Below are 27,300 nucleotides of genomic sequence, written 5' to 3'. Positions count from 1 at the left end.
TGAAATATGTATTTTGGAAAATGTTCATGCAAAATTCCTAATTGGAGTATGGGAGGTATAAAGCTTTTAAATAAGTGTTGAAATTAGAAACATTTGCATAATTTTACAAGTTTTGTAGCTCTTCTCCTAGAGGGGTTAGTAGAACTGGAAGAAAATGATTTTAATGCTTTCTTTGATTTATAAAAATGTGTTTGTTTATATAAGGCAGTTATGTAGCTTTAAAATTAAGACTACTTGACCAGGAATTGGTATGCTTTTTCTGTAAAGGGCCAGATAATAGAGTTTTGTGGGCCATGCATCTGTGCTGCAACTACTCAGCTCTGTCATTGTGCTAAAACAGCCATAGACAATATGTAAACAAATGAACTTGGCTGTTTTCATTCTGTTTTTACAAAAACAGGTGGCTGTGTGGATTTGGCCTGCAGGCTGTAGTTTGCTGACTCCTGCTCTGGACTCCTACTCCTGAAAGCGTGGTTTATAAGACCAGCAGTGTCAGCATTACCTGTATGCCTGTTAAAGATACAAAATATTGGGCTCCTTCTTAGGCTGACTGCTCTGGAATCTAGACCATGCTTCTCAAACTTCAGCATGCATAGCAATCAGCTGGGATCCTGTGAAAGTATAGACTCTGACATAATAGGGCTGAACACCATACTAGCCAGTGGGAGGCAAAGATGAGTAAGAACCAGTCAGTGTCCCCAGGGAGCCTAGAATCTATTAGGAGACACACTATATAAGCAGATAATTTTAATATGGACTAATAAATGTTATAATAGAGGTATCTTCAACATAGGAGGATCACAGAGGACGAAGTGATTGATTCTGCCTGGTGTGGGTGGAGTCCTCAGAGAGGCCCTGGGGCTGGACCAGAGAAGGGGGAGTGCTTGAATTGAGTCCTGAAGTTCACTAGAGGCACTGAAACATGGGGTAAATGTGGTAGTTCATGGTGGAGACAGTAAAGATTATGTTAGAACTGGGAGTTATTTGATTTAATGCTCAATTAGCTGATCGCAGGATTGGAAACCCACTAAGATCATAATGAATAGAAATAAAAGTTCAGTATATTCTATCTTACTTTCTTTATACTGTTATACTGTTTCCTTATTTCAAAAAAGGATAATTTGCCTATTCTCTTCCTTTTTTTAGGAAAATAGGTCCCTAAAAAATATATGGTCTCCAGAAATAGGAACTTCTTACATATCCTTTCATCATTAAGAATTTGAAAACCACTAAAAGGGCCTGGTGAGGAAGCTTGAGCCTATAATCCCAGCTACTCAGGAGGCTGGGGTAGGAGGATCAGTTGAGGCCAGGAGTTCAAGACCAACCTGGGCAACATAGTGAGACCCAGTCTTAAAAAAAAAAAAAAAAAACACTAAAAAATACAGGTAGAAGGTAAAAATTATTTATAATTCTATGTGCCAAGAGATGAACACTGTTAATATTTTTATGTTTTTCCTTCTAGTCTCCTTTATATAATATTGTATTTCTAAAGTTGGGATTGTGCTATGTAAACAACATTTTGCCTGCTTTTTCATTCAACATTTTATTTGTGAACATTTCCCTATATTGTTATATCTTAAAAGTGTCATTTTAAAAAATTTTTTTTTTTTTTTTTTTGAGACAGAGTCTCACTTTGTTGCCCGGGCTAGAGTGAGTGCTGTGGCGTCAGCCTAGCTCACAGCAACCTCAAATTCCTGGGCTCAAGCAATCCTACTGCCTCAGCCTCCCAAGTAGCTGGGACTATAGCCATGCACCACCATGCCCGGCTAATTTTTTCTATATATTTTTAGTTGTCCAATTAATTTCTTTCTATTTTTAGTAGAGACGGGATCTCGCTCTTGCTCAGGCTGGTTTCGAACTCCTGAGCTCAAACAATCTGCCCGCCTTGGCCTCCCAGAGTGCTAGGATTACAGGCGTGAGCCACCGCGCCCGGCCTAAAAATTCTTATGTAACATTCTCTCACAGGGATCTCTTATAGTTTATGTAACTATTCTCATTTGGGGATCTTTTAAGCTTGTTCCAATTGCTAGTTGACCCAGGTTTTGGCTCATGTACTTGGCAAGTCTATTGCTATATTTTAAAATAAATGTATATATTTATTTTTAATTTTAAAAGTTTGCCAATTAATTCGATTTGCTGGCTTTCACTCATTCTGTTCTTCTGTTCTTGTTAGCATTTTGTGTCTTCTACCTTGGTCTCCCTTAGTAAAGAGGTAGAAAAGTAGTCACTAACAGCATGGATTCTGGGTCCAGTTTGTCTGGGTTTGACTCAACTCATTGTGTATTATCTTGAAAAAGTACCTTAACCTTTCTATGTCCCAGTTTCTTCATCTGTAAAATGGGGATAATTGTCTGTTTTAGGGTTGTGAGTTAATACATACGAAGCACTGGGAATAGTTCCTGCCATGTGGTAAGATGGTCTCTTTTACTGGTTAGTAGTCTCCTCTAATTTGTTTTATGGTGGCTATTTGTGTATGCATTGCCATAAACCCTCTTTCTGCTACGTTTTTGGTTAACGAATATCTTTGAGAGTTATAAACTGACTTCACTGGATGTAATTTAGTGAATTTATTTTGAAAGTTCACAGATTTGTTTTCCCCACTTGTAGCAGTTATTTTACTGTTTTAAATATAAAATCAGCTTTGTTTAACCATGTCTTGGAAGTACATACATGGGCACAAAAAGAGCAGACTGCGTAGGCTGATAGACTGGGTTTTAAAGCTCTTTGGTGGTTTCTCTTTTCCAACTGAATGTTGTCTTGCTTCCTTATTGTGGTATATAAGGCCCTCTGTAATCTGGCTCTGCTGGTGCTTTCGTCTCATTTCTCTTCATGGTTGTTCCCAGACCTTGTGCTTAAGCCCCACTAAACTGAAACTGGGCATGTGGTTGTGATAAAGCTCACTCCTTAAATTTGTGCCCTGGTGACATAGTTACAGACAGTGAGGTTGCCAGTTGACTTTTCTTGTGGAGTTGGAGAGTGACCTTAAGGAAACTGTGGAGTTTTAATTGGGAATGCTTGGTCAGAGTTTACCAGCCCTTGGTTATTTTTAGTGGCCCACAGTTTCCACTGTCTGTTCTACCTCCTCTTTGTTGTTTTCTGGGGAATCTCTTTTAGAAATAACCAATATCACTAACCCTGTTTTCTTTTTAGGGTAGGATCCTGGGACACCAGAACATATGTATCCTCGGGCAGTTGATTGTGCCCTGCACTAGAGAAAAGTCTGGAAATGATATATTCTTGGGCTGTATTCCTCTGCCCTGGAATTCATCCAGTTACTTCCGGAAACACTGACCCTCTGCTTACTCTGACACATCCTCAGTGAAGGTCTGATGGACAGACCCTTTCCGGTGACCTTGTGGCTTTCTTCTTTCATGTGGAAGTTGGAAGACAAGGTGAAAGGGGCCAAAAGTTATCTGCTTTGGTGAATACGAGTGCTCCACTTGGTTCTCAGAACATGGGCCCTCGTTTAAAGGTAAGGAAATAGATTGTTTTAATATTCAGTTATTGGGATGCAGAACATGGATCCAGTGACCAGCTTTTAAGGCTTTTCAGTAAGGGATAGCTGTTGAAGTATGCGGTTGTAGTGAGAATTGCCTTTGCCTCCTGTAGAGCAATTTTAATTATGAAGAAACCAATTCTCTATTTTCAAGAAATGACTTTTCCACAACTGATCTTCAGTGTTGGTGCTAAAATTTATTTGCTATTGTAATTATAAATCTTAATACTCCAAAAAAAGCAAAGGGTTTTAGTATATGTATGTCGATCCACTTTCTAACAGTTCCTGAAGATAGGTATTTTCAAGTATTTTCCCCCTTTTTGTAGGTATTGTGAGCCAAAGTGCTATAGTATTGAGCAACTAGACCAGGATGCTTCAGTAAGCAAGTGATATTTTTGCACTAGATGATTGGTACTGCATTCCATTTTCCTTGGTCATGCTTTATTTTTATTTCAAAAATTAAAAAAAGAGCCACAAGAGTTTATCTTTCTAATTTTAGCTTTAGATTCCTTACAGTAAGATTGGGTAATGTTTTTCATACTTTTACCTGTTTTCTTAAATCTTTTCTCTTCCCAAGTACTTCACTATTCCTATGACTTCATTCTTTTTCATAATCCATTATTGTATGAGGTTAAGAGCATTGGGCTTCAAAGTTAAACATGGGCTTGAGTCTCAGCTGTGTCACTTAACCATCAGTGAGATGTTTAGCAAGTTAACTTTCCTAAGCCCAGCTTTTTTTTTAACTGTAAAATGAGAATAATAATACTTACCTCACTAAGTTGTTGTGACAGTTACTTAGACTAACATATGTAAAGCATTTAGGCCAGTGTTTGGCTTGTGAAAAGTGGCTAAATAAGGGGGTAGAGAGTTATGAATTTACTACTACTACTGTTATTCTGCTAGCTTAGAGAATTCCAATATCGTAATAAGGGCAAGAACACTAAAGAGATGAACTGGAAAACAAACAAAATAGTCAGGTAACAATTTTATGAAATAGTATGGTGGAACCTTAATGTACTTGTTTGTTCTTGAATTAGACTCAGGAGAAGTGTGAACAGCAAAAAGCGGAGGGTGCTGTAGAAACTGTTGTAGAAAAATACCATGCATGAAAACTCATGACCCTAGTGGTGGGTATTTGATACATACTTGTTGAACTGAATTAAATTGGCAACTTTTAGGTCTAAAGAGCTTATAACCCCTGAATCAAGAGAATATATTGCTAGTTAGAGAAGTCTTTTAAAACTATATCTAAGAGGAAGAGCCCATCTGGAAAATTCCTTAGGCATTCTGGACAAAGAAAAGAAAGACATTTGGCCTTATCTATTCAGCAGATATTTTATTCGTATTTATTGCAATTATGTTGGATGCTTTGGATAATTTTTAAGACTAGTCATTGCCTCATGTTATTTATCACTTCTGAAATGAAAAAGAAAACAAACAAAAGACTAAAGAAATATAAATGCTATAAGATAAATAAAAACAAGGTTGTGTGGAAATTCAGAGGAGGGAAGGAATTTCTAAATTGAGGATCAGGGAAGATTTCAGGGAGGGAGGATACGATTTTCCCTAGACCTTAGGATCAGGAGATGTTCCAAGTATAGAGACTGAGGGGGAGGAGGATATTCTAGTCAGGGGAGATGACTTTTGAAGGCATGGAGATGGGAAATTTCAGAACTTGTATGCAAAAGTGTAAAGGATCTGATTTGGCTAGATCATAGGATCAACAATGAGGTAGTATGGAAGGTGGGGCCAAGGAGAACAGTGGGGGTTGGGGGTGGACGTAGCATTAGGACAGGGCAGAGGGTGATTTTTTGAGAAATAAGTGAATGAGGAATAATGACCAAGGACTCAACTCATTACTCTCAGCTTCATGAGAATTGGGACTGTGGCTACTCAGTTCCCCTAGTACCTAGCACATTAAGTAAGCACTTAGTATTTGTTGGATGAATTATTTTAGGATGAGTTTTTAACTCTTTATTATAAAAATTTTCAGGCATAAAATTGGAATGGTATAGAGAGCCCCCATGCAGGCTGAGATTTTAGGAACAGTCATAGAAGCCGTGCCTTTTTTTAATTCTGATGCATTTCTCATTGAAGAAAGAGTGGGCTAGTAGAGAGGTTCCCTAAGTTTCCTGTCAGTTCTGAAGCAAAGGAGTGGTGATATTGGACTAATGTTGATGCTAGTGTTATAGTCATTAAAACTTTGAGAACTCATTGTGTACCAGGCATTACTCTGTATACATGTGTTAACTTACTTTATCCTCATAGCACCCCACTGTGAGGTACATATAGGTGTTGTCTCCATTTGACAGATGAGGAAACTGGTACCCTATAGAAAGACTAAATGACTTGTCCAAGGTCACATTGTGAGTGGCAGAGCATGGATTTGAACCCAGATATTCTAACGCTAGAATCTGTGCCCCCATCCTCTGTATTATACTACTTGTTAACACTATTTGGTTTTAGAGCCTTGATGGCTATGGGTAGTTACATTGAAGTCATATTGTACTTAAAGGAGATGGTGCCATAGAAATTACTAAATCTCAATTCTCTTTTTACAGCAATGAGAATTCTGAAGCCTAGATAGGTCACACAGTTAGTTGAAGCCCTCGGACTGGTCTCCAGGATTGTGACTTACTACATGTCAGCTGCATCTCACAGAAAAGGTGGTTGTAGTTGTCAGAGATAGTAGATAGAAATTTTTCCAGCCCTGGTGACTCAAGCCATAAATTTGTCACTGCTCTTCTTCCTCCAAGGAGCAAGAGACATGAGACCACAAGTCTGTAACATCAGTCACATATGTTTCATTTTCTGCTGAGGGCTGTAACTTACCTGAGGACCAGAAGTTTCACATCTAGGATCAGATTGGATGGCATCTAGCTGAGGAATTTAAACTACCATTTTGGTCTAACCAAGTCTACTAGCATCAGCAGTCCTCAACCCCTGGGCTATGGTCCAGTACCAGTCCGTGGCCTGTTAGGAAACGGGCCACACATCACCGCCTGAGCTCTGCACCACCCTTCCCCGACCCATGACACCCCACCCCTCCACCTTTGGTCCGTGGAAAAATTGTCTTCCGTGAAACTGGTCCCTGGTGCCAAAAAGATTGGAGACCGTTAATCTAGTACATCCTGTAAGGCGCAGACAGTGGCTTTTTGAGAGATGATAGCAGCTTTTCAGCCTAGGGGTCCAGGATACAAGATACTTATTTGGGAAGGAGCCTCAGTAGTTGTGATCTTAAATTTGGGGTCTGTATATTGTTTATAATCTATGTGTGTTGACAATTCTCATGTTCCTTGTGTGGATTTCTTTTCTAGTAGGACTTTAGACACCACTCTACGTAGGGGTTTCTATGAAACTTAAGACAGTCATTCCTCAAATTACCTACTTTCTGTGGGATCCATTGGATATATTGTCATCAAAAGAACTAATAGGCTGTTTTCTTTCTCTCTTTCTCTTAAATTTTTCGAGCACAATCAGATACAAAAGCACACTCTGAAAAAAAGAAGTTTTGTTCCCTTCCAGATCTGAGCCTAGAAATTTTTAGTTGACTTGCCTTTAAGTAATATTCTAGTACTGATAAGAAGGTGCTGGGTCGAGATAACATTGATAACCTTAATGAATATATATTGACTTGAAAGAGTGAATTTAGAGACAGCCTATACTAAGGTTGAACTCAGTGATAAGATACGAACATCAGTGTACTTCGCATTTTTCCTTGGTGACACCTTTAGTGGTTCAAATGACCAAATGAAGATTGAAGTCTTTTCTGGAAACAAGTTTAATGACAGTGAAATTCAGTTTCTCCTCAAACTCTGACCTTGACAGGCATCACTTAGGATGAGAAATACAGTCTCCTTTTGTTCTTCTCCTTGGCCTTTCTGCTGAGCTCATCTTCCAGAGGGTCCATTAGTTTGACTGATTGGTAACAGCATAAATGACTTCCTTTACGTACCCACTGCTTATTATTGGGTTGACCCAGAGTTCATTTTAATTACATAATTCCAACGTGATGATAATGATACTTGCTTTAAAAAAAAAATCTACATTTTATATAGCTATTTCTACTTAGCTGAATGACTTCCAGAAGGCAAATATAAGGGGAAAGTGACTCCATTATCTTCTTCGCTTGTGTTAATTAGCACTACTTTGCATGGGGGAGGGAAGCTGTCTTGGGAACCATGGATCTAAGAAGATGAAAGCCGTGTTATTGTATTTTGTAACTAGCGATATAGCAAGCAAGTGGCTGTTTGTGGTATCCCTAGGGTGGTTGGTAGATTGGAAGTCTTGAGGGGGAATAATGCAGTCTCTCTTTGTTTCTCTGAAACATGTCATAGGGCACCTGTCAAGCTAGAGAGAGAGGGACAGGAATAGTAAGGCTGTGTAGACTAGAGAGAGTTGGTTGGCTTAAGCCTTATGTTCTACTTTGTTTCACTCTGAGATGGCTATAAGGAAGAGTTATGGGAAAAAACTAAACAAGTTTTCTTTTCCAGCTGCAGCTGTGATCCTCGGCTGTCTGTTGGCATTGAAGGGACCTGATGTTTTACGTTATTGGTATGTTATAGAAAGGCTTTCTTTATTATCTTTTTGTTACGGTTGCTTAGGTCCCTTTTGCCTCCTTGTTCATCCCCATTCCTCTTAATAATACCGCTAGAAATATTTCCAGTCATGCCAGAATGTATATTCATAGAGTTGGCAGTGGGATTCATTCATTTGGGAAATATTTATTGAGCAATTATAGTCAGTGCCAGACACTGTTTACTGTGGAATCTAAAGTTGAATAAGGCAAAAATCTGCCTTCAGGGAGTAGAAATTCATAACTTGAAGGGGGAACTAGTCAAGGAAGAGAAAAGTTGTAGTAGATGAATGTACAGGAGTTTGAAGGAGCCCAGAAGAGGTAACCCCTAACTCTGATGGGAACTGGGGAGGACTTCTGCCAAGTAGACAGGGCAGGGGAAATCTCCCAGGTGTGCATTCTTTTTAGAAGGAAATGGAGGGAACCAAATGCGCATTCTTTTTACTGCTTCTGTGGGGACCCACCACATGTAGGAAGGAAGGGAGGGGAGCATTATATGTAGTTCAGATAGAGCAAGAGTTAGCAAACTTCTCCTCTAAAAGGCCAGAGAGTAACTATTTTCGGTTTTGATGGCCACACAGCTACTCAGCTCTGCCAGTGTGATGCCACAGTTTGTATACAAATGAGTGTGGCTTTATTCCTTAGTACTTGATTTACTGAAACAGGCAATGGGTGGGATTTGGCCCAAGGACTGCAGCAGCTGACCCCTGGGGTAGAAGTTCCTCTCTTCATCCACAGGGGTAGTGACCCAGTATAGTGTTTCTTTGACAGTCTTGTAGTCTCATACTGACTTCATATAGTTTTTGAGAGATGGCTATCCTATTCTATAATGAGATGCTGTAATGTGTAACTGGCAGGTGGTTTGTGTGTTTTCTGTTTTACATAGGGGGAATCACAGTATCTGTGGTTGCATTCTTCTTCACAATTAAGTTCCTCTTTGAGCTTGCCGCACGTGTAGTCAGCTTCCTCCAGAATGAGGACCGTGAGCGCCGAGGGGACCGGACTATTTATGACTACGTGCGGGGAAATTACCTGGATCCCCGGTCTTGCAAAGTCTCCTGGGATTGGAAGGACCCCTATGAGGTGGGCCACAGCATGGCCTTCCGAGTGCATGTAAGGGAATGTTTCTGTCTCCGTACCCATTGGGGTTTCTGGGGTTTCACTTGCTTTCCAGAGCTCAGTTCAGTCTGTTGGTAGTGCTGGCCTGGAATGTTAACATTTTTGCTTGTTTTTCAGCTCTTCCCAGGAACTTGGGAATTGTTACTGTCCGAAGAGTTACAAATTTCTCTATCATTTTGGTTTAATAGGTGCTTACCTTTGAAGAAGTATAAAACTTAAGGTTACCTTTTCAAAATAAGAAAAATATTACTAAAAAGAGTAGGTGTTACAGATCAGGGGTTGGCAAATCAGGCCCACCTTCTGTTTCTGCAAATACATTTTTATTGTAACATAGCCACACCCACTCATCATGTATTGACTATGGCTGCTTTCACAATTGAATAGTTATGACAGTTGAGTTGTGTATGGCCCATAAAACCAAATGTATTTACTATTCTGCACTAAACAGAAAGCGTTTGCTGAGCCCTGCAGTGACTTCTCCACTGTAGCATTAAGCTTGGCCTGAGAGCCAGAACCCCTCCTACCCTTGCCTGGTGCTTTAGTTTACTTGGTGCCAGTGCTACTGGCTGACTTACCTTTAAATTTGGGTTAGCACTGGTAATGTAATGTAAAGGGCTGGTAAGACCGAGGAGGCAGCAGTGGTGGTTCAGACATGTCAAGCTGAGATGGACATTTTCTTGATTCAGTGGTAATTCTACCCCTGTCCTCTGCACAGATTAAGAATTTGTTCATCATTGAATGGTCTCTTTGGAGTGTTGGGGCCATTGGTTTCTGTGTTTCTGTGAGCAGGACTGTAAGGAGTGGATAGGTACTGGGATTTACCAGTGTGGCCTCTGCCAGCTAACACCTTTCTCCCTACACGCTCTAATTACATAGGAGGGGATTTTTTCCCTTCGCTCACTAATGGGTACCCCTCTTCTCCCCACTGCAGTTATTCTATAAGAACGGGCAGCCTTTCCCTGCACATCGGCCTGTGGGACTAAGAGTTCACATCTCTCATGTTGAGCTAGCAGTGGAGATTCCAGTGACTCAGGAAGTCCTTCAAGATCCCAATTCCAACGTGGTAAAGGTGGCCTTCACTGTGCGCAAGGCTGGGCGTTACGAAATTACAGTGAAGCTTGGTGGATTAAATGTAGCCTATAGTCCTTACTACAAAATTTTTCAGCCTGGTAGGTTTTTTTTTCCCATTGTTTCTCCCTTTGTCTCCCTCCCTCTGTCTCATTCCCTCCATTCTTTCTTTCCTTTTTTTTTAATAACACCTTTATTGAGATTTAATTTACATGTCATATAATTCATCCATTTAAAATATACAGTTTAATTGTTTTTAAAGTTCACAGAGTTGTACAGCCATCATCACAGTCCATTTTAGAGGATTTTCATCACCCCATAAAGAAACCCCATACATTTTAGCCATCACTTTTTCCCCATACCCTCCAGCCCTAGGCAACCATGAATCTATTGCCTCTGTGGATTTGCCTGCTCTGGACATTTCGTATAAATGTAATCATAAAATATGTGACCTTTTGTGACTGGCTTGTTTTACTTAATATGGTACTTTTAAGGTGCATCCATGCTATATACCATGAATTAGTACTTCATTTCTTTTTATTTCCAAATAATATTCCTTTGTATGTGTATACCACCTTTTATTTATCCATTTGTCAGTTGATAGACATTTGGGTTGTTTCTGCTTTTTGGCTACTGTAAGTAATGCTGCTGCAAACATTTGTGTACAAGCTTTTGTGTGGACATGTTTTTGTTTCTCTATAATTGCTGAGTCATCAATCTGGTAAGTTCTTAAGTGACAGGGTGCCAGAATCGACAAAAAATAAATCCTTCTGATTTTTGAAACCTTTTCAAGTAAAAGCACCTTGACCCTAATCCCATCCTTGTCGCCAGTATGTGTTTTCTTTGTCATTGAAGAGTGCCTGCCCAAGCTTCTGATATCTGAGAATTGAGGCCTTTATCTCTACTTTCCCCCCTCCCCATGTCCTTTATGCCAGATAACAGATGCCCACTGGTATTGAAGTCTAAAATTATAGTCTCTGATTCTCAGTTCTGCAGCCTGTATGTGTAGTGTGTTGAGAGCCTATCTGTCCTGTGTTATTTTATTTTTTTTATAGCCATTCTGATAAGCGTGTAGTGGTATCTCATTGTGCTTTTAATTTGCATTTCTCAAATGGTTAATGATGTCAGACATTATTTCATGTGCTTATTTGCCATCTCTTTGCTAAAATGTTTCTTCATATCTTTTGCCTACTTCCTAATTGGAATTTTTTTGTTTTTTTACTGTTGAGTTTGAGAGTTCTTTGTATATTGTACATGATAGTCCTTTGTTAAATATGCGGTCTGCAAATACTTTCTCCCTATCTGTAGCTTTCTTTTTAGCCCCTTAACAGGGTCTTTCATGGAGCAAATGTTTGTAATTTTCATGAAATCCAATTTATGCTTTTTTTTTTATTTGAGACAAAGTCTTGCTCTGTCACCCCGGGTAGAGTGCAATGGTGTGATCATAGCTCACTGCAACCTCAAACTCCAGGGCTACAGCTATCCTCCTGCCTCAGCCTCCCAGAGTGCTGGGATTACAGGCATGAGCCACCTCACCTGGCCTACATTTTATACTTAAGATCATGATCCACTTATAGTTAATTTTTGTATGTGAGATTTGGGTGAAGGTTCCTTTTTTTGCTTATAGATGTCTAGTTGCTCCAGCACCATTTGTTGAAAGGGCTATCTTTCCTCCATTACATTGCTTTTGCACCTTTGTCAAAATTCAGTTGGGCATATTTGTGGGGATCTATTTCTGGGTTCTCTGTTCTTCTTCATCAATCAGTGTAAGTATCCCTCCACCATTACCACAGACTCTTTGATTACTGTAGCTTTTATAATAAATCTTATAAGATATATCGTAAGTCTTATAATAGGCTCTTATAATTGGTAAACTGGACTCTTTATTCTTCTTTTTCAAAATTGTTTTAGCTATTCTATGAATAGTTCTTTTGCCATTCCTTATAAATTTTAGAATCTTGTCTAAATTTAATAAGAATTGTGTTAAACCTGTATATCAGTTTGAGGAAAATTGACATCTGTATTATGTTGAATCTTCCGTAAATGTGATATGTTTCTCCATCTATTTAGATCTTTTTTGTTTCTTTCATCAGTGTTTTGTAGTTTTCAACATACAAGTCTTGTACATGTTTTATTAGATTTGCAACTAAGTATTTCATGGTGGTTTTTTTTCTTTGCAATTGTTTGGCACTTATTTAGGGCCCACCTCACTCTTAGGTTCCCAGTGGGACTCTAGGCATCATATCTGTAACTCTTGTTTCTATTTCCACCAAGTTCTTTTCTCATTTTGTCTGATGCTTACAGTGGTTAACAATTTGTAAAAATGAGCTTCAAAGTTTATTTGAGTTAATTTTTCTATTTCCTTTCCCCACCCTCCCCCCACTCCTCTTAATAGTGTTATTTATCCCTAGATAAATATCTAAGGATGTAGCTCTCCAGGACTCACTGAGCAGATCTTTGTGCCCTGAAGAGCCCCTCTCTAAACGTTAGATTCCATTGTCTTTGTTCCAGGAATGGTGGTTCCTTCCAAGACCAAAATTGTGTGCCATTTTTCTACTCTCGTGTTGACCTGTGGGCAGCCACACACCCTTCAAATAGTGCCCCGAGATGAGTATGACAACCCTACCAACAATTCCACATCTTTGAGAGATGAGCATAATTACAGTTTGTCCATTCATGAGGTAAGCAGCCTCCTTTCTTTATGTGCTGGGGAGAGCAGGCTCCTTTCTCTGTCATTGTCTCCCCTTCTAATTTACTTCCATCTCTTGTCTCCTTGTCCCTGCCTTCCGTGCTGTCTGTATCTTCATCTGACAATACCTGTCTTGTTAGTAATGGTGAGCCTTAGATTAGATCATAGATAGGGAAGTTCTTGATAAAGAGTAAATTGTCTTGTAAATAGGGAAAAATTTTATATGTGAAGTGATGCTTTGTTATCTTCCTATAGCTCGGCCCTCAAGAAGAAGAGAGTACTGGTGTTTCATTTGAGAAGTCAGTGACATCCAACAGGCAGACTTGCCAGGTGTTCTTGCGACTCACCCTGCATTCTCGTGGCTGCTTTCGTGCCCGCATTTCATACCAAAATCAGCCAATCAATAATGGCGAATTTGACATTATTGTCCTAAGTGGTGAGTTAAAAGAAAAGGTATGATTTAGTCCTATTCCCCGGCCACTTCTTTGCATGACCTCACAAACATTTGATATTTGAGCTATGGTTGGCTTAGTTCCTATGGGCTAAAGGACTGGTGATAGGCAATTTTTTTTTCCCCTGACTCCTACTTTAAACCTTATTCCTTATTATACTTCAGAGAACGAGAGGAATATTGTCGAACGCAACGTGTCCACCTCAGGTGTGAGCATTTACTTTGAGGCTTATCTTTATAATGCTACCAACTGTACCAGCACTCCGTGGCACCTTCCACCCATGCACATGAGCTCTTCCCAGCGCCGGCCCTCCACTGCTATTGAGGAGGAAGATGAAGACTCGCCCTCTGAGTGCCACACCCCCGAGAAAGTGAAGAAACCAAAGAAGGTGTACTGCTATGTGTCACCAAAGGTTGGAACTCTACTTCTTGCCTCAAAATCCCTCTGCCTGAGCCTGCATGTATTTGGTATTTGGTAACTACAAAGTAGCAGTCTAAGTATCAGGTCAAGATGTTGACTTGTGGGGTTTCTGGGAGATTAAGTTAAGCAGAAGATTGTGCCACTTACAGTGCTGCAAATGTTTGGTTTCAATGAGACTAAATCTCTATCTAAAGCCTTGGTACTTTAGAGCACCTGTGTCATTCTGTCCTTTGATTGCTTCTGGAAGATTTTTCAAGGCATGGCTCGTAAGAATTGTGTAGAAAGCTACTTTTAGCCATTAAAAATTTCTCACTAGTAGAAAAATCACTGTTGATTCCTTATGCTATACTGGAACAATTTGATCTTTCATTCTGTGATTGGTGAAACCACTGTAATGCATGTCACTATCAGGCTACAGGAATAAAGACATATTGTCAGGGAAAAAAGGTGAACTTCCCAAGCCCCTGAGCTGAGAGGCGCTTTGTGTTAAAAGTTCCTTTTTAATATTTGTATTTTCTTATTGGTTCAGTCCTCACAAAAATGAGACTCTGTTGAAACATCCCATTATATCCCTTTAATCTCATAACCAAAACTGAATTTAATTCTGTCCTACTTCAGAACACTTCGCTGTTGTACCATTCTTCATTTAAAAATCTAGCCTTAAATTTAGTCTGGGTGGGATGGTAATGAGGGAAATGGGTGGAGTGGATAAATAAAACAAGATTGGCTGTGAGTTGATAATTGTTGAAGCCATGATGGGTTCATTGTATTATTATTTTTTTTCTTTAGTATGTGTTTGAAATTTTTTTTTTTTTTTTTTTTTGAGACAGAGTCTCACTGTGTTGCCCAGGCTAGAGTGCCGTGGCGTTATCCTAGCTCACAGCAACCTCAAACTCCTGGGCTCAAGTGATCCTTCTGCCTCAGCCTCCCGAGTAGCTTGGGACTACAGGCATGCGCCACCATGCCTGGCTAATTTTTTCTATATATATTTTTTTAGTTGTCCAAATCATTTCTTTCTATTTTTTTTTAGTAGAGACGGGGTCTCGCTCAGGCTAGTCTCGAACTCCTGACCTTGAGCGATCTGCCCACCTCAGCCTCCCAGAGTGCTAGGATTACAGGCGTGAGCTACCACGCCCGGCCTCTAAATTTTCTTTAATGAAGTTTTTAAAATCAGGAAAAAATCTGACCTGCACATTCAGATAAAAGGGGTTTTCTTAGGTTAAAAAATTATTGCATTGTCTTTTCTTCTTTTGTAAATGGTATGAAGAGACTCCTCTTTATTCTTACATGAGGTGTTTTTATGAACTTTTTTGTATGAGACCCCCTCCCCATCATCCCCCTACCCATCTTCCCACCTTTCCTTCTCTGGCAAATCCTTAGAACCATTCAAATAGGGATAAAGCAGTAGGTATGGGCTGCTGGTGTCCTTTGTCCACTGATTTGGAAGAAGCCATTCTGAGCAGCATCTGGCTGAGGAGGAGATTTTAATTGCTTCTAGGTAAAATCTTCTCTACCCATAAAGTGAAAATCTGATCTCAGATATTGAGAAATTGTAGTAAAACTTGAATGTTAAGATCATGATGTATTTCTGTGTGAAATGGCATTGTCAGAGTAGTATTTTTCATTTGCCTTTTTAAAGATATAGTTGACGTATTTATTTGATTTTAGTACTGACTAAATTGTCATTTTTGTCCATGGAGGAAAAAGGTTATTATGAGAAATGTAGATAGGAACTATGATATTTGAATTCTAATACCCAAATAGAGCCATTTTGTTTATCATTCACTTCCTGTTCTTCCTGTTGGTCCTCCAGCAATTCTCAGTGAAGGAGTTCTACCTGAAAATCATTCCCTGGCGCCTTTACACGTTCCGAGTGTGCCCAGGAACAAAAGTAAGTTGAGCCGTACATCTGGCACATGCTGAGCAGGCTTCAGCTCTGGAATGTTCCAGCCTTTTCTTTTTTCCCAGAAGGGCTTTTGGTGTTTCTGGAAGTTCTCACTGTGCACACAGGATTCATTGCCTAACAAAGAAAGGGTGTTATCTCCTCACTAAATGGCATGAAGAATATATATAAATTCTGGAAGGGCACATGCCTATAAGAACAGGAATTAGTAACAACTCAGAATACTTCACCAGTTATCCTTTGCTTCCAAGACTAAGTTAATAGAAAGGATATTGGTAACTCTGGCCCAAGCTTGGTCTCCCAGTGTGCTGAAGCTGACTCTTTTAGAAACAGCATTCTCATATATTAAAAATAAATGGTTTTCTAAACTTTTCTGGGCTTTTGGAATCTAAACTTTTGCCCAAAGTCTTGAATATGTCATTTTATAAAAATCATTTTCCTCCAGTCAGTTTGGAGTAGTGATTTCTTGCTATTTTATATATGCTTGCCTCTCTCATCCTTCTTATATTTTATGTTGGAAGGTCTGTAATGTTGTCTGTGATCCTTGCTAAAGGCAGTCTCTCTGACTAAAATAATTTAAAATTTGAATTGTAGAGCACTGAGGTGAAAAAAAGGGAGATGTATCCCTGGTAGGTACTCACGTGGAGAAAATAGGCTTACTTGTTTTTGTTGGTACAGAAGGGTAGGGGTGTGGAGAGTTTTTGCTGGGTTTGAGGGTTTTATAGATTAACTCCTTTTTTTTTCTTTGCTAGTTTTCATACCTTGGCCCTGACCCTGTCCATAAGCTGCTCACACTGGTGGTAGATGATGGCATTCAGCCTCCTGTGGAGCTCAGCTGTAAGGAGAGGAACATTCTAGCTGCCACTTTCATCCGCTCCCTGCATAAGAACATAGGTGAGGTTGGCCAGGGATTCTGATGAGGAAGGTAGTGACCCAAGCCACCCTGGGTACATGACGGTGTGGAGGAGGGACTCCGCAGATGTCTCATAATGAGGCAGTAAACATGATGGATCTTGCTCCTCCTCAGGAGGCTCTGAGACCTTTCAGGACAAGGTGAACTTTTTCCAGCGAGAGCTTCGGCAGGTACATATGAAAAGACCACATTCCAAAGTCACCCTGAAGGTCAGCAGACACGCCTTACTGGAATCGGTGCGTAGAGCTTCATTTCTGTCACCAGCTGCCAAAGTTTTCCAACTAAGAACCTCTTTAGTATTTGGTTATATTCTGCAGGTTATCTTTTTTATGAACTCTAAATTTCTCTCTTTAAATATATCTGTAAAACACTCTTTTTTTATTTGCTTGATTATACTAAGTTTAGGGCAGAGTTGTTGGAGGTATATTTTTAGGAAAAGGTTAGTTGACTCAATTGGCTTTCAAATCTACTGAAGCTGTTCCTGAACAGTGTCATGGAACTCCTATGTAGGGCAGGTGTAAGTGGTGGTTACAGAAGAAAGTTCTTGTTATTGAATCCCTGGAATAGAAGAGCTCTTGTTGGATTAAAAGGAAATGATTTTTGTTGTCACTCTGGTCTGATGGAAAAGGAACACCTGATGTGTGTCTGTCTCCACTGCACAGACACTGGCATAGTTCTTACATTCCCTCAGCATGAGAAGGGTTGGTCCCTGTCCAGAAAGTGTTTGTGATGTTTGGCTCTGGTAGGTGTGACTGGAAACCCCTTTTCACAGCCACATTCTCTGTGTGGCATGGCTCCCTGTCTGAACCTAGCCTTGTGGATAAAGATGTCTAGTGGATAGACTGTACTTTGCTGAAAACCAGGACTCCTTGGTTCTGTTGCTTACAGCATACTGACTTGAATCATTTTTTACTTCTTTATGCAAGAGCTTTTCTATTAATAAAATGAGGGTTTAAAAAGAAAAAACCAGCTTCAGCTTTCCAGCAAGTGATGGTATAAAGACATATTAGATTATTTTTAAAAACTGTAAAGTTCTTTTGGCGATATGTACATTCTAAATATAAGATGGTATTATTAAAGCTTATTTATGAGAAGTCTATCTCCTCCAAGTAGTAGTGGTTAGTTCAGCAGACAATGGCAATGCTCTTGTGTTTTTGTCTTTGACATCCAGGGGATGCCAGCCAGTATTCTGACAATTCGCTTCCTTTCACTGCTTTTCAGTCTCTGAAAGCCACTCGGAATTTCTCCATCTCAGATTGGAGCAAGAACTTTGAAGTGGTTTTCCAGGATGAAGAAGGTCAGTTTTGAAATTTATATTCGCCTTTTTAACTCTCCTCCCCACTCCCACCCTCACGCTTACTCTTTCTCCGCAAAAAAACAAAAACAACTCCCTCCCCACTGCCCCCTTAATCCGCCCGCCCCCGCAAAACCCAGCTTCTTTTTCCAAGGGAAAAAGAAACCATGAGTCAAGAAAGAAGGGTGGTGTTTTCTGACTACCTGGCGTGGAGGAGCTTGTAGAGTACAGACATATGGGGACTTGGAGGGAGGACTCTAAGAGTTTGAACCAGAATGGCAAAGTAACTTTGGTTACTTTGAGAGAACTAGCCATTTCCTGGGATTTCTGATCTGTGTTTCAATATTAGGGGACATTAGCTTATTCATCAAAATACCTTTAATCCTACAGAAAGGGGTGGGATTTCAAAAAAAAGTCCATAGTTGAGGTGAGTTGCAATGGGGAAACACTAAGGTAGTGGAATAGATGGAATGTGGAGAGTGCATAATAAAATGATGACTAAATGAACAAAAGTGGTAAGAGGAAGTAGGCCAGTCATTTTTTATTTTCGTTATACTTTTCAGCGCTGGACTGGGGAGGGCCTCGCCGGGAATGGTTTGATCTAATCAGCAAAGCCCTATTTGACACCACCAATCAGCTCTTCACCCGGTTCAGTGACAACAACCAAGCATTAGTGAGTCTGTGACTTCCCCATGGTGGGTGGAAAATGGGGATTTTGGGGATTATGTTGTAATGGATAGACTACCAGGGGCTTGAAATTGTGAAACTGACCTAGGAGTCTGACAACCTGTGTCCTATTCTTAATTTTGCTACTTGCAATATGAGCTAATCAGATGACCTCTCTGCTCTTTACCTTCATTATTTCATCTGTAAAATAAGAGAAAATGCAGGTAGATGAATATTGGACTAAAAAGCATTATAGTATAGCTACTTATCTAATTATTATAATAGTTAAGCCACTTTCTCAAAATATACCTGAAGCAATTGATTTCTGTACTAGGTCTTTAACTAGGTGGAGGCATCAGGGATAGAGAAGTAGACTTTGACTGAAAGAAGTTCTGGTTTAGGGAAAAAGTACCACATCATCCACTGATTCAATTCCATACTCAGCTAGGGACCACAAACTTGATACAAGTCCATCTTCAACTTAATGTAAGTCCATCTTTGCCCTTTATCCACCAGTCACTTTGAATTACTTAGTGGTGGCTACCAAAAGACTAATGTCATTTGAGTGGGCTTTTTGATCCTCACACTTTTTGCTTCCTTGGCATGGAGTTGGGGAGGGAGGGTCTTTCCAGAACTAGGCTTGAAGAAAAATGGCCCAGGGCCTTTCAGTCTTTTTCTTGGACAGGTGCATCCCAACCCTAATCGCCCAGCTCATCTGCGTCTGAAGATGTATGAGTTTGCAGGGCGGCTCGTGGGCAAGTGTCTTTATGAGTCCTCTCTAGGAGGAGCCTACAAGCAGTTGGTCCGAGCTCGCTTCACCCGTTCTTTCCTGGCCCAAATCATAGGACTACGTATGCATTACAAGGTAACATCTTGGGGGTGCATTTTCTACTAAGGCCCCTGGCCATTAACTCTGGAATCTCTTCACCTAAGCTTATTAATCTTAAGGTTGAAGAAATTAAGTTAAGTGGTTCCAACCAGTTACAAATTTCATTTCTGGGGAAGAGCATTCATGTTCTGTTCTGCATCTTTCTGTCTCCCCAGTACTTTGAAACAGATGATCCAGAATTCTACAAATCTAAAGTTTGTTTTATCCTCAACAATGACATGAGTGAGATGGAGCTGGTCTTTGCAGAAGAGAAATATAACAAATCAGGTCAACTGGATAAGGTGAGAAAGAGGACCAAAGGCTGTAGGTCCCATGTTCTCCAGCTGTCTCTATAGCAGCATTGTCTAATAGAACTTTCTGCAGTGATGGAAATGTTCTATATTTGTGTTGTCTATTAAGTACCCAAAATGTGGCTAGTGTGACCAAATAACTGAATTTCTCATTTTATCTTATTTTAATTAATTTAAATTTAAATAGTTGCATTTGGCTAGCAGCTGCCATGTTGCACAGCTTTAGAGCATCACACCCCACACTTGATCTCAGCTCATTCGAGTGGAGCAAAAGACACATGTGCCCGTCTATCCCACCCATTCCTACTTTCCAGTCAAAAAGAAGCTGAGTGATAATGAAATGTCATTGTACAAGAAGATTTGGAAGAGATGGCAGTGTCTTCATCCATATTAGCAGTGGTGATATAGATGATTCCCATTTAAACACAATGCCTGTAAATTTCAAAACATTTTATTAGAATATTATTGGCCAAAGGTCTTTCTGATGCACATGTGCTTCTGTTTACATTGTGGAGTTAAACAGTATCAAATGATAATGATGAAGCTAAAGTTGCAGTAATATATAATTAAGAGCAAAATAGCAGTGATTGAAAATTGGGACCACTGGTACCACTCTAATGATAATCAGATATCTTTTCTGAAAATTATGGGAATCCCAGCTGTCTGCCTTTGTACACATGAGGTCAGAGCCTGTCTTCCTGACCTGGCACAGTCAGGCAGCGAGAGTCAATAGAATACTAAATTAGAGCCCTCAGGCCCAAGAGAGTGCTCGTTTTAATTGAGTTTGATATGAACACTAAATCTTAATAATTTATTTCTTGTGCTACTAGATAGAAATGCTTAGTCACATAAAATAAAAATCCAGAATTGTATATAATAACAGAAAAAAAGTTTTACATTTTTAGATCCATTGAGAATCTCTGAATGGATCTAAATTATAGTAGATTAACATGCTGTTCCTACCATGCTGTTGCCAGGATCTTGAAATCTGGTCTTATAACTTCATTCACCTATGGAGACAACCGTGGTCACTGTACACAAATTTTCAGCATTGTGGTTTTAAACTGTGCTTCAGGGCTCCCTCAGATTTCCTCTGCAAGTTGTTTGTTGGGGGATACCAATTCTATTTGACAATCATATAGCTTGTCAGCTTTTTCTTTGCAGATAGGAAAATTGGGGGCCCAAATAGCCAAGTGACTGAAGATCTATAGCAAGTTAGCATCAGGGTTGGGATTAGAATCCAGGATCTCCAAGTTTCAAGCTGTGGCTTTCTATTGACCCACGTGAGAGATAGAAGAATGTGCAGAACAACTGTACCCATCTTTGAATTTCTGAGACAAAAAGAATTCTTCACTACTTATCTGTTCACTCTCACTTGCTCAGAGAAGAAGTCAGTAGTAGTTTAATTTTGGATCATTTGGATTAAAATATTGCTAGCAAGGAATCTTGACGTATTCCTGTTGCATCACCATTACTTGACTGGGTCAGAGAAAATCTCACCCAGACACCCATTTCAGAAATAGTAGCTAGTGGAATATAGCAATAGTGGTAGGAACCATGAAGCTTAGTAACTAACTAAAAGCAAGTGTGTTAAAAAGCTGGATGCACACCAGAAATTTGTGACTGGCATTGATGGAAGTCGGTAATGCTGTTTGTGGAACATACTGGGCAGGTATCATCTTATAAATTTCCATCCACAGCCTCTCTTTGTGTGTCTTTTGTGTCTTGTTTCAGGTTGTAGAACTCATGACAGGTGGAGCCCAAACCCCAGTAACCAATGCGAATAAAATCTTCTATTTAAATTTGCTGGCCCAATATCGGCTGGCCAGTCAAGTGAAAGAGGAAGTGGAACATTTCCTAAAAGGTGGGATCCTGTCTGCTCTTGGCCTTGAAGTTAAAATACCTGTATCCATGGTGTGGGTATGGCTTTAACTTGGCTACTTTGTTTCAGGCCTGAATGAGCTGGTCCCTGAGAACCTTTTGGCTATTTTCGATGAGAATGAACTTGAGGTAAGTGCTTACAATTCAGACTACTTCTGTTCAGTATCCACAGGAATCAGCCTGGTGCACCCTCTGTTGTGAGATGTAACAGGACAGCTGTTTATGCAAGGGTTGGTTTCACTTTTGTCACTCTTCCACTCATTGACCTTTTCTTCAGCTTTTAAAAACTTAGAATGTGAATGTTAGAAAGTAAATAGCTAATTATTATAAAGAGTAATAATTAACATTCACTTATTCATCAAATATTGACACTGGTTAAGTAGTAAAGAATGTTGGTATCAGGTACAGTCTTCAGAAAATCCCATGACATTTAAGGGAATACTAGAATTTATTTGTTCAGGTATGTATTGAGTGCCTCCTGTATGCCATGTATTTTGTGACACGGGGGAGATAGCAGTGAATAAGACAAAGCTCCAGCCCTCATGGGCTATGTTCTAGAGGAGGAGACAAACCAAAAGATGTGAACATATTTCAAAGTATTGGACCATAACACTATATGGTATACATTTTTATTTATTTTATTTTATTTTTTTTTAGAGACAGGGTCTCTCTTCCTCAGTTGCCCAGGCTAGAGTGCAGTGGTGGGATCATAGCTCACTGTGGCCTTGAACTCTGGCCTCAAGTGATCCTCTCGCCTTAGCCCCCAATACAGGTGCAAGCCACTGTGCCCAGCCCATATTTTTGGATACATAGTAAATATATTCTTATTTTAGGCCCTATAGCAACCAAAAGAAAGCAGTAAGATGGTAAATACAGATTCTATAATTTGCAGAATTGAAGTCCACACCAGGTATGGGCAAAAAATAGAATCAATTTGTCTTTAGCTACCAACATGGTACAGTGCAAATTACTAGTTTTAACTTCGCGTAGTTTTTATGAGGCATGTGTTTCTGCAAACTGTTTCCTTTAGGGAGGATAGTTCTTCTTTAAAAATGGGGTTGGGGAAAGTTGTATTAGGTGGTCTTGTGTAATTCTTGTTCTTATTGACTGAACTGGCTTGGAGAACAAGAATCAAAATCTTGTGTAATTTTCATCACATTTTGTACCTTCAGATGTGAAATTCAAACAAGATGAACTCTCCAAACCTCAGCCTAAAGTCTCTGATATACCTATCAGTGCTTTTATTTTGGGGGCTAAGGAGTAGCTACTGGTATATTTTATCTTGAAGCAAAGCATTTGTAATAATTTGTAAAAGTGAATAGAAAGGAAGGACATAGTCTCTTATAGTTGTTCCACATCTTGCTCTTTATGACTCATTAGCTTAGCAACTTCTTTTTGAAGGAGCCAAGGCTTCTCAGGCTTAGTTTGGGCTTTTCTTGTCTCTTGACTAGGATATATCATTCTTCATAGCTATTGGATGAGTACTCACAGTCTGCTAAGTAACATGCTGGATCCTGAACCGAATTAGGATATCAACAAAATGTTTAGGGATCTGATGTCATTAATGTTCTCATTTTTTGGCATACTTTTTAATTTATCTGATCAAGTGGAGGCAGAGCTAAAGGGAAGGTAGTAAAAGTTCAATCCACAAAAGAAGGATGGATCCTGGGAAAAGGCCATCTGAGAAATTCGTAAACGGGACCAGGGGTCTCCATCAAAGGAAGAGGGCTGCCTTTTCTCCCTGATGTTCCTAGAGCAGACTATCAGTGAACACTTGGGGTTTTTTTTCCTTTGTTTCAATTAAGAATAATCCATCGCAGCATTTCTTAGGGTGCTCATTAGAAGCACTGGAATACTGTTTCAACCTACATGAGCTCAGAGTCCATTCCTAGAGATTTTGATTCAATAGGTCTGGGGTAGGGCCACAAATGTCTATATATTTTTTAAAAAGCTGTGTGATTTTTTTTTACCACGCTGGTTAGCAACCGTTGGCCTATTGTATGTAACTGATTTTCCTAAAACAGTATTCTGGCATTATGCTCTCACCTTCCATCTTTTTCCTGGTGTTTTCTTTCTTGGGCATTTTGCATGTTATCGTAGGTAGTTTTGACCTTATGATGGGTCTTTGTCCCTCTGACTGTTGTAGTCACACTCACTGTTTTTCTGTAGCTGCTGATGTGTGGGACTGGAGACATCAGTGTGTCTGACTTCAAAGCCCATGCGGTAGTTGTTGGTGGCTCATGGCATTTCAGAGAAAAGGTAAGTGGGCCAAACTTGTTACAGTTGGATTTGTGCCAAGCTTGAAGGAAAAAGTTTCAGAAGAAAAAAGTAGAGGAGTCAAAGAAGTTGGCATGTTGTTTGGGACACAGTAATACATATGGGAAAGATGGGTTGTTGTCCAGGCAGAAGGGAGCCTTGATCCCTAAAGGGCTGTCATGCTGACTGCCACAGGAATAGTAAATTGGAAATGCAACGAAATAAAACCAGGCAATCAGTGACTACCCTCCTGACCATGTGACAATATAAATTCCTGAAGAAGTTGTCAACTCTTAACTGTTCCTACCTGTGTCCTCATAGAACTGTAACTGGGGTATAGCCCCACTTCAGGGTATCTTGTTCCTTTCCCCAGGGATCAAATCCTAGGCTGTGTACCATGTGTGATCCTTGTGCTCTCCCTGCCAGGTCATGAGGTGGTTTTGGACTGTGGTTTCCAGTTTGACCCAGGAGGAGTTGGCTCGGCTACTTCAGTTCACAACAGGCTCCTCTCAGCTACCACCTGGAGGCTTTGCCGCCCTCTGTCCCTCATTTCAGATTATTGCTGCTCCAACCCATAGCACGCTACCTACTGCACACACATGGTAGGTATCTGACTGCCTGGTACATGCCTGGGGTTTCTGGTGGTATGAGTTAATCTCTTTTCCCCTTGCCCTTCCAGTTTTAACCAGCTGTGCCTCCCTACGTATGACTCCTATGAAGAGGTGCACAGGATGCTGCAGCTGGCCATCAGCGAGGGTTGTGAGGGCTTTGGCATGCTCTGACCACTCTCCTGCCATCTGCTTGGCTCTCAGGCTCTCTGGAGCATCCAAGCACACATTACAGACATCGTAACTACTGACCCTAACACACATAACCATCAGCCAGAAGATGCCGCATGCTCCCCTGTGTCTGGAGTATTTTGTCACCTACGAGCCTTGTCCTTACCTCACCCCACCCCTGCCCATGTTCACCACAGGCCACTTTGGCATGGTCTGTAAGCTGAGCTCTCCATGCAGTCATAAGAAGAGGACTGCACTGCTGTCATTTCATTTGGTCATTTGAAGAACTCAGTAGCTGAGGGAAGCTGGTGTGCAGAAAGCCTTAAATCCACACCTTGCTCCACCTCCCTCTGCAGATGCTTCTTGGAGGTGCCTTTGGCCCTCACTACTTGACCAGACTGGTACCTGAGTCCTTTTCGTGGACGGGATCATTGCCTCTTCTAGTCAGGAGCCAGCAGAGGCACAGTTAGGAAGTGGTCCACGTGAGCAATCTTTGGTTTTGTCCCTTTCACAATGGCAGGCACAGGCCATGGCACTGGACTACCTCTAATGAGGACTGATAGCACAAAAGGATCTTTTTTTGTGGTGTCAGAACTGGAAACAGCACTTTCCCTTCATGCGTTTCTGGAACTGATTATTAATGCATAAAGAAGGACTGTCTAAGCTTTTTCTTGAATTTTAGCCAGTGAGAAAAGCGGATAGACTAAAGAATGTGAAGGATAGCTGAGCAGTGGCCTCCAGTGCTTAATATGATTCTCCTTTAGGTTTGTGGGACATGTCTAGGCACATGACTACTGAGGCTTTTCCCTGAGTTCTTTTGGCTGAAGTGTGGCTGGGCAGGGCTCCTGACCCCCGAGTTAGGTAGTCTGCTAAGAGGGATTCTTTAGAGTTCTACTAAAGAAAATTTTGTAGCAAAGGATTGGAGCAGTAAGAATAGCATTGCCAGCAATCCCTGATTCTCTCTGCGCTTGGTGTTCTCTAGTAGCATGAAGACAAAGGAATGGGGATTAGGAGTTTAAGTGCTTATCACAGGTCCCTGGGGTCAGGACACTGGGGACAGACATGGAGTAGATAGATAGATTGGACAGTAAATGCCTAGCCATTCTCAGTACTTCCCTTCGCTCCGTCAGTTACCAGGAAGGAGAACTAAGGAGGGAGGAAGCTATATTAGGTTCACTGTTGAGTGGTGATTGAAGAGTACCTGCTGCTGTCTCTTGGAAGATGACAACACCCTTTTTCATTACCGTTTCAATGAAAACAATTTCAAGCCTCAAAATCTCACTAACTTCCCAGATTTCTGTTTTTAAGAAGGCTTTGTTGCAAGCTACCATTCCCGATGAGGCACTCAACTCTGAGAATATTACAAGCCATCTGTATTGCCAAAACCAGCAAGTACACAGAGTCCTGAGACAAGGCAGGACTTGTGGCAATGCCTTGGCCTCCTGGAAGCATGTCTGAGCCCTCCTGTTCCCAGGGATCATGTGAAACAAGCCCTCCTGAGCTGCTGCAGTTCCTGTCTGACCTCGCTCCTTTGCAGTTGTCATTTGTCCTTTCTTGGCATGTGTGCTGACCTCACCTGTCCTTGGGTCCGGGATCCGGCAGCAGGGCATCTATACCCGAGGATCCTCCATGCCACATGGTCACTGCTCTCCTCAGGGACCAGGACAAGGTGCTGCTGCTTGCCCAAATTTTTTCCCGTGGGATATGTACAGGAAAGTTTAGTCATCACCCTGGGAAACATGATGCTGCCCCTTGGGCCCAGATAGGGGTTTCCAGCTGAGGGCATGTGGATGGTTTTGATGTTTTTGGCAGTTGTTCCTCATCTGGATTCTGCATTCTCCCCTCTGGCAGCCCTCCAGAGACTGATGCTAGAGATTGAGTTGATTGTCTTGGCTAGATCTATCATTTTAAGCTCTAGTCGTAGCACTTTTTCAGAGCATCCTAGGCACCATTGCAGCCCAACTGGGGCAGCTGCATCCCTCTGGTGGTCCTTAGAAACCAGAATCTTTGTTTAACAAAACCCTTTGGTACTGTTGTGGTTTTCTATTCTTCCAGTTTACTCTCTCTCTCCCCTAACTCTATTCAAAAGTATCTTTGCTCTTTTTGGCTTTCCTTTTGCTTTTTTTCTAATCCTGCGGTGGTACTAGCCAGTGTGGGGAAAAGGTGCAATATGTCAGAGAGCAGGGAGTGTTTTTTTTTTTTTTTGAGCAATTTTCTAGTCATTTTTCTTATTTTGGCCAGTTATTTTATTATGCCCTTGTGGCCCAGGTACTTGGGGAGCCAGCTACCCTTCTGGCCTTTTAGTGTCTTTGAAGAAGAACAGGCATCAAGTGAGTGCCAGGAGAGTGTTTCTGGAAATTCAGCGGAGACCAAGCCCTGCTACAGATTCATTGGGCCAGGTGAAAGGGCCAGACAGTTGCAGTTGATGATGTAAATATTTTGTACAGTAAATAAATAAATGTTTAAAATAAGAACCAAGGAGCAAGTGGCTGCTTAAGTGGAGATTCACAGCTTAAATTGAAGGTGGGGAAAGAAAGGTTTAAAATGCTTTTGCATTCCCCAGTAGTTCCTCCATAAGTGGTCGGCTCAGGGTAGAGTGTACACCTAGA

At 40.7% G+C, this 27,300-nt stretch overlaps 1 protein-coding gene across 2 annotated transcripts in view; it reads left to right on the top strand.

Annotated features, from left to right (window-relative positions):
- The window catches only part of AREL1 (apoptosis resistant E3 ubiquitin protein ligase 1), a 37,063-nt gene extending 11,523 nt beyond the window's left edge, over positions 1–25,540 (top strand). Inside the window, exons 2-20 of one of the 2 annotated variants that reach the window (XM_012656269.1) lie at positions 3,151–3,472; positions 7,990–8,050; positions 8,959–9,185; positions 10,123–10,360; positions 12,771–12,940; positions 13,204–13,384; positions 13,565–13,812; positions 15,634–15,711; positions 16,476–16,617; positions 16,751–16,872; positions 17,858–17,933; positions 18,494–18,603; positions 19,282–19,461; positions 19,641–19,766; positions 21,510–21,639; positions 21,727–21,785; positions 23,826–23,915; positions 24,339–24,514; positions 24,592–24,990. In XM_012656269.1, the coding sequence (XP_012511723.1) occupies positions 8,035–8,050; positions 8,959–9,185; positions 10,123–10,360; positions 12,771–12,940; positions 13,204–13,384; positions 13,565–13,812; positions 15,634–15,711; positions 16,476–16,617; positions 16,751–16,872; positions 17,858–17,933; positions 18,494–18,603; positions 19,282–19,461; positions 19,641–19,766; positions 21,510–21,639; positions 21,727–21,785; positions 23,826–23,915; positions 24,339–24,514; positions 24,592–24,694 (2,472 nt within the window). In that variant the 5' untranslated portion in view covers positions 3,151–3,472; positions 7,990–8,034 and the 3' untranslated portion in view covers positions 24,695–24,990. Of the gene's footprint in view, positions 1–3,150; positions 3,473–7,989; positions 8,051–8,958; positions 9,186–10,122; positions 10,361–12,770; positions 12,941–13,203; positions 13,385–13,564; positions 13,813–15,633; positions 15,712–16,475; positions 16,618–16,750; positions 16,873–17,857; positions 17,934–18,493; positions 18,604–19,281; positions 19,462–19,640; positions 19,767–21,509; positions 21,640–21,726; positions 21,786–23,825; positions 23,916–24,338; positions 24,515–24,591 lie in introns of those variants that run through there. The other variant, XM_012656268.1, reaches the window with a different exon arrangement.
- The last annotated feature ends 1,760 nt before the right edge of the window (positions 25,541–27,300 follow it).

The sequence above is a fragment of the Propithecus coquereli genome, unplaced genomic scaffold (genome assembly GCF_000956105.1).
Source record: "Propithecus coquereli isolate 6110/MARCELLA unplaced genomic scaffold, Pcoq_1.0 Scaffold5, whole genome shotgun sequence".
Lineage (NCBI taxonomy): Eukaryota > Metazoa > Chordata > Mammalia > Primates > Indriidae > Propithecus > Propithecus coquereli.
The sequence above is the reverse complement of the archived record's forward strand: the minus strand, read 5'-3'. Positions and strand labels throughout refer to the sequence as shown.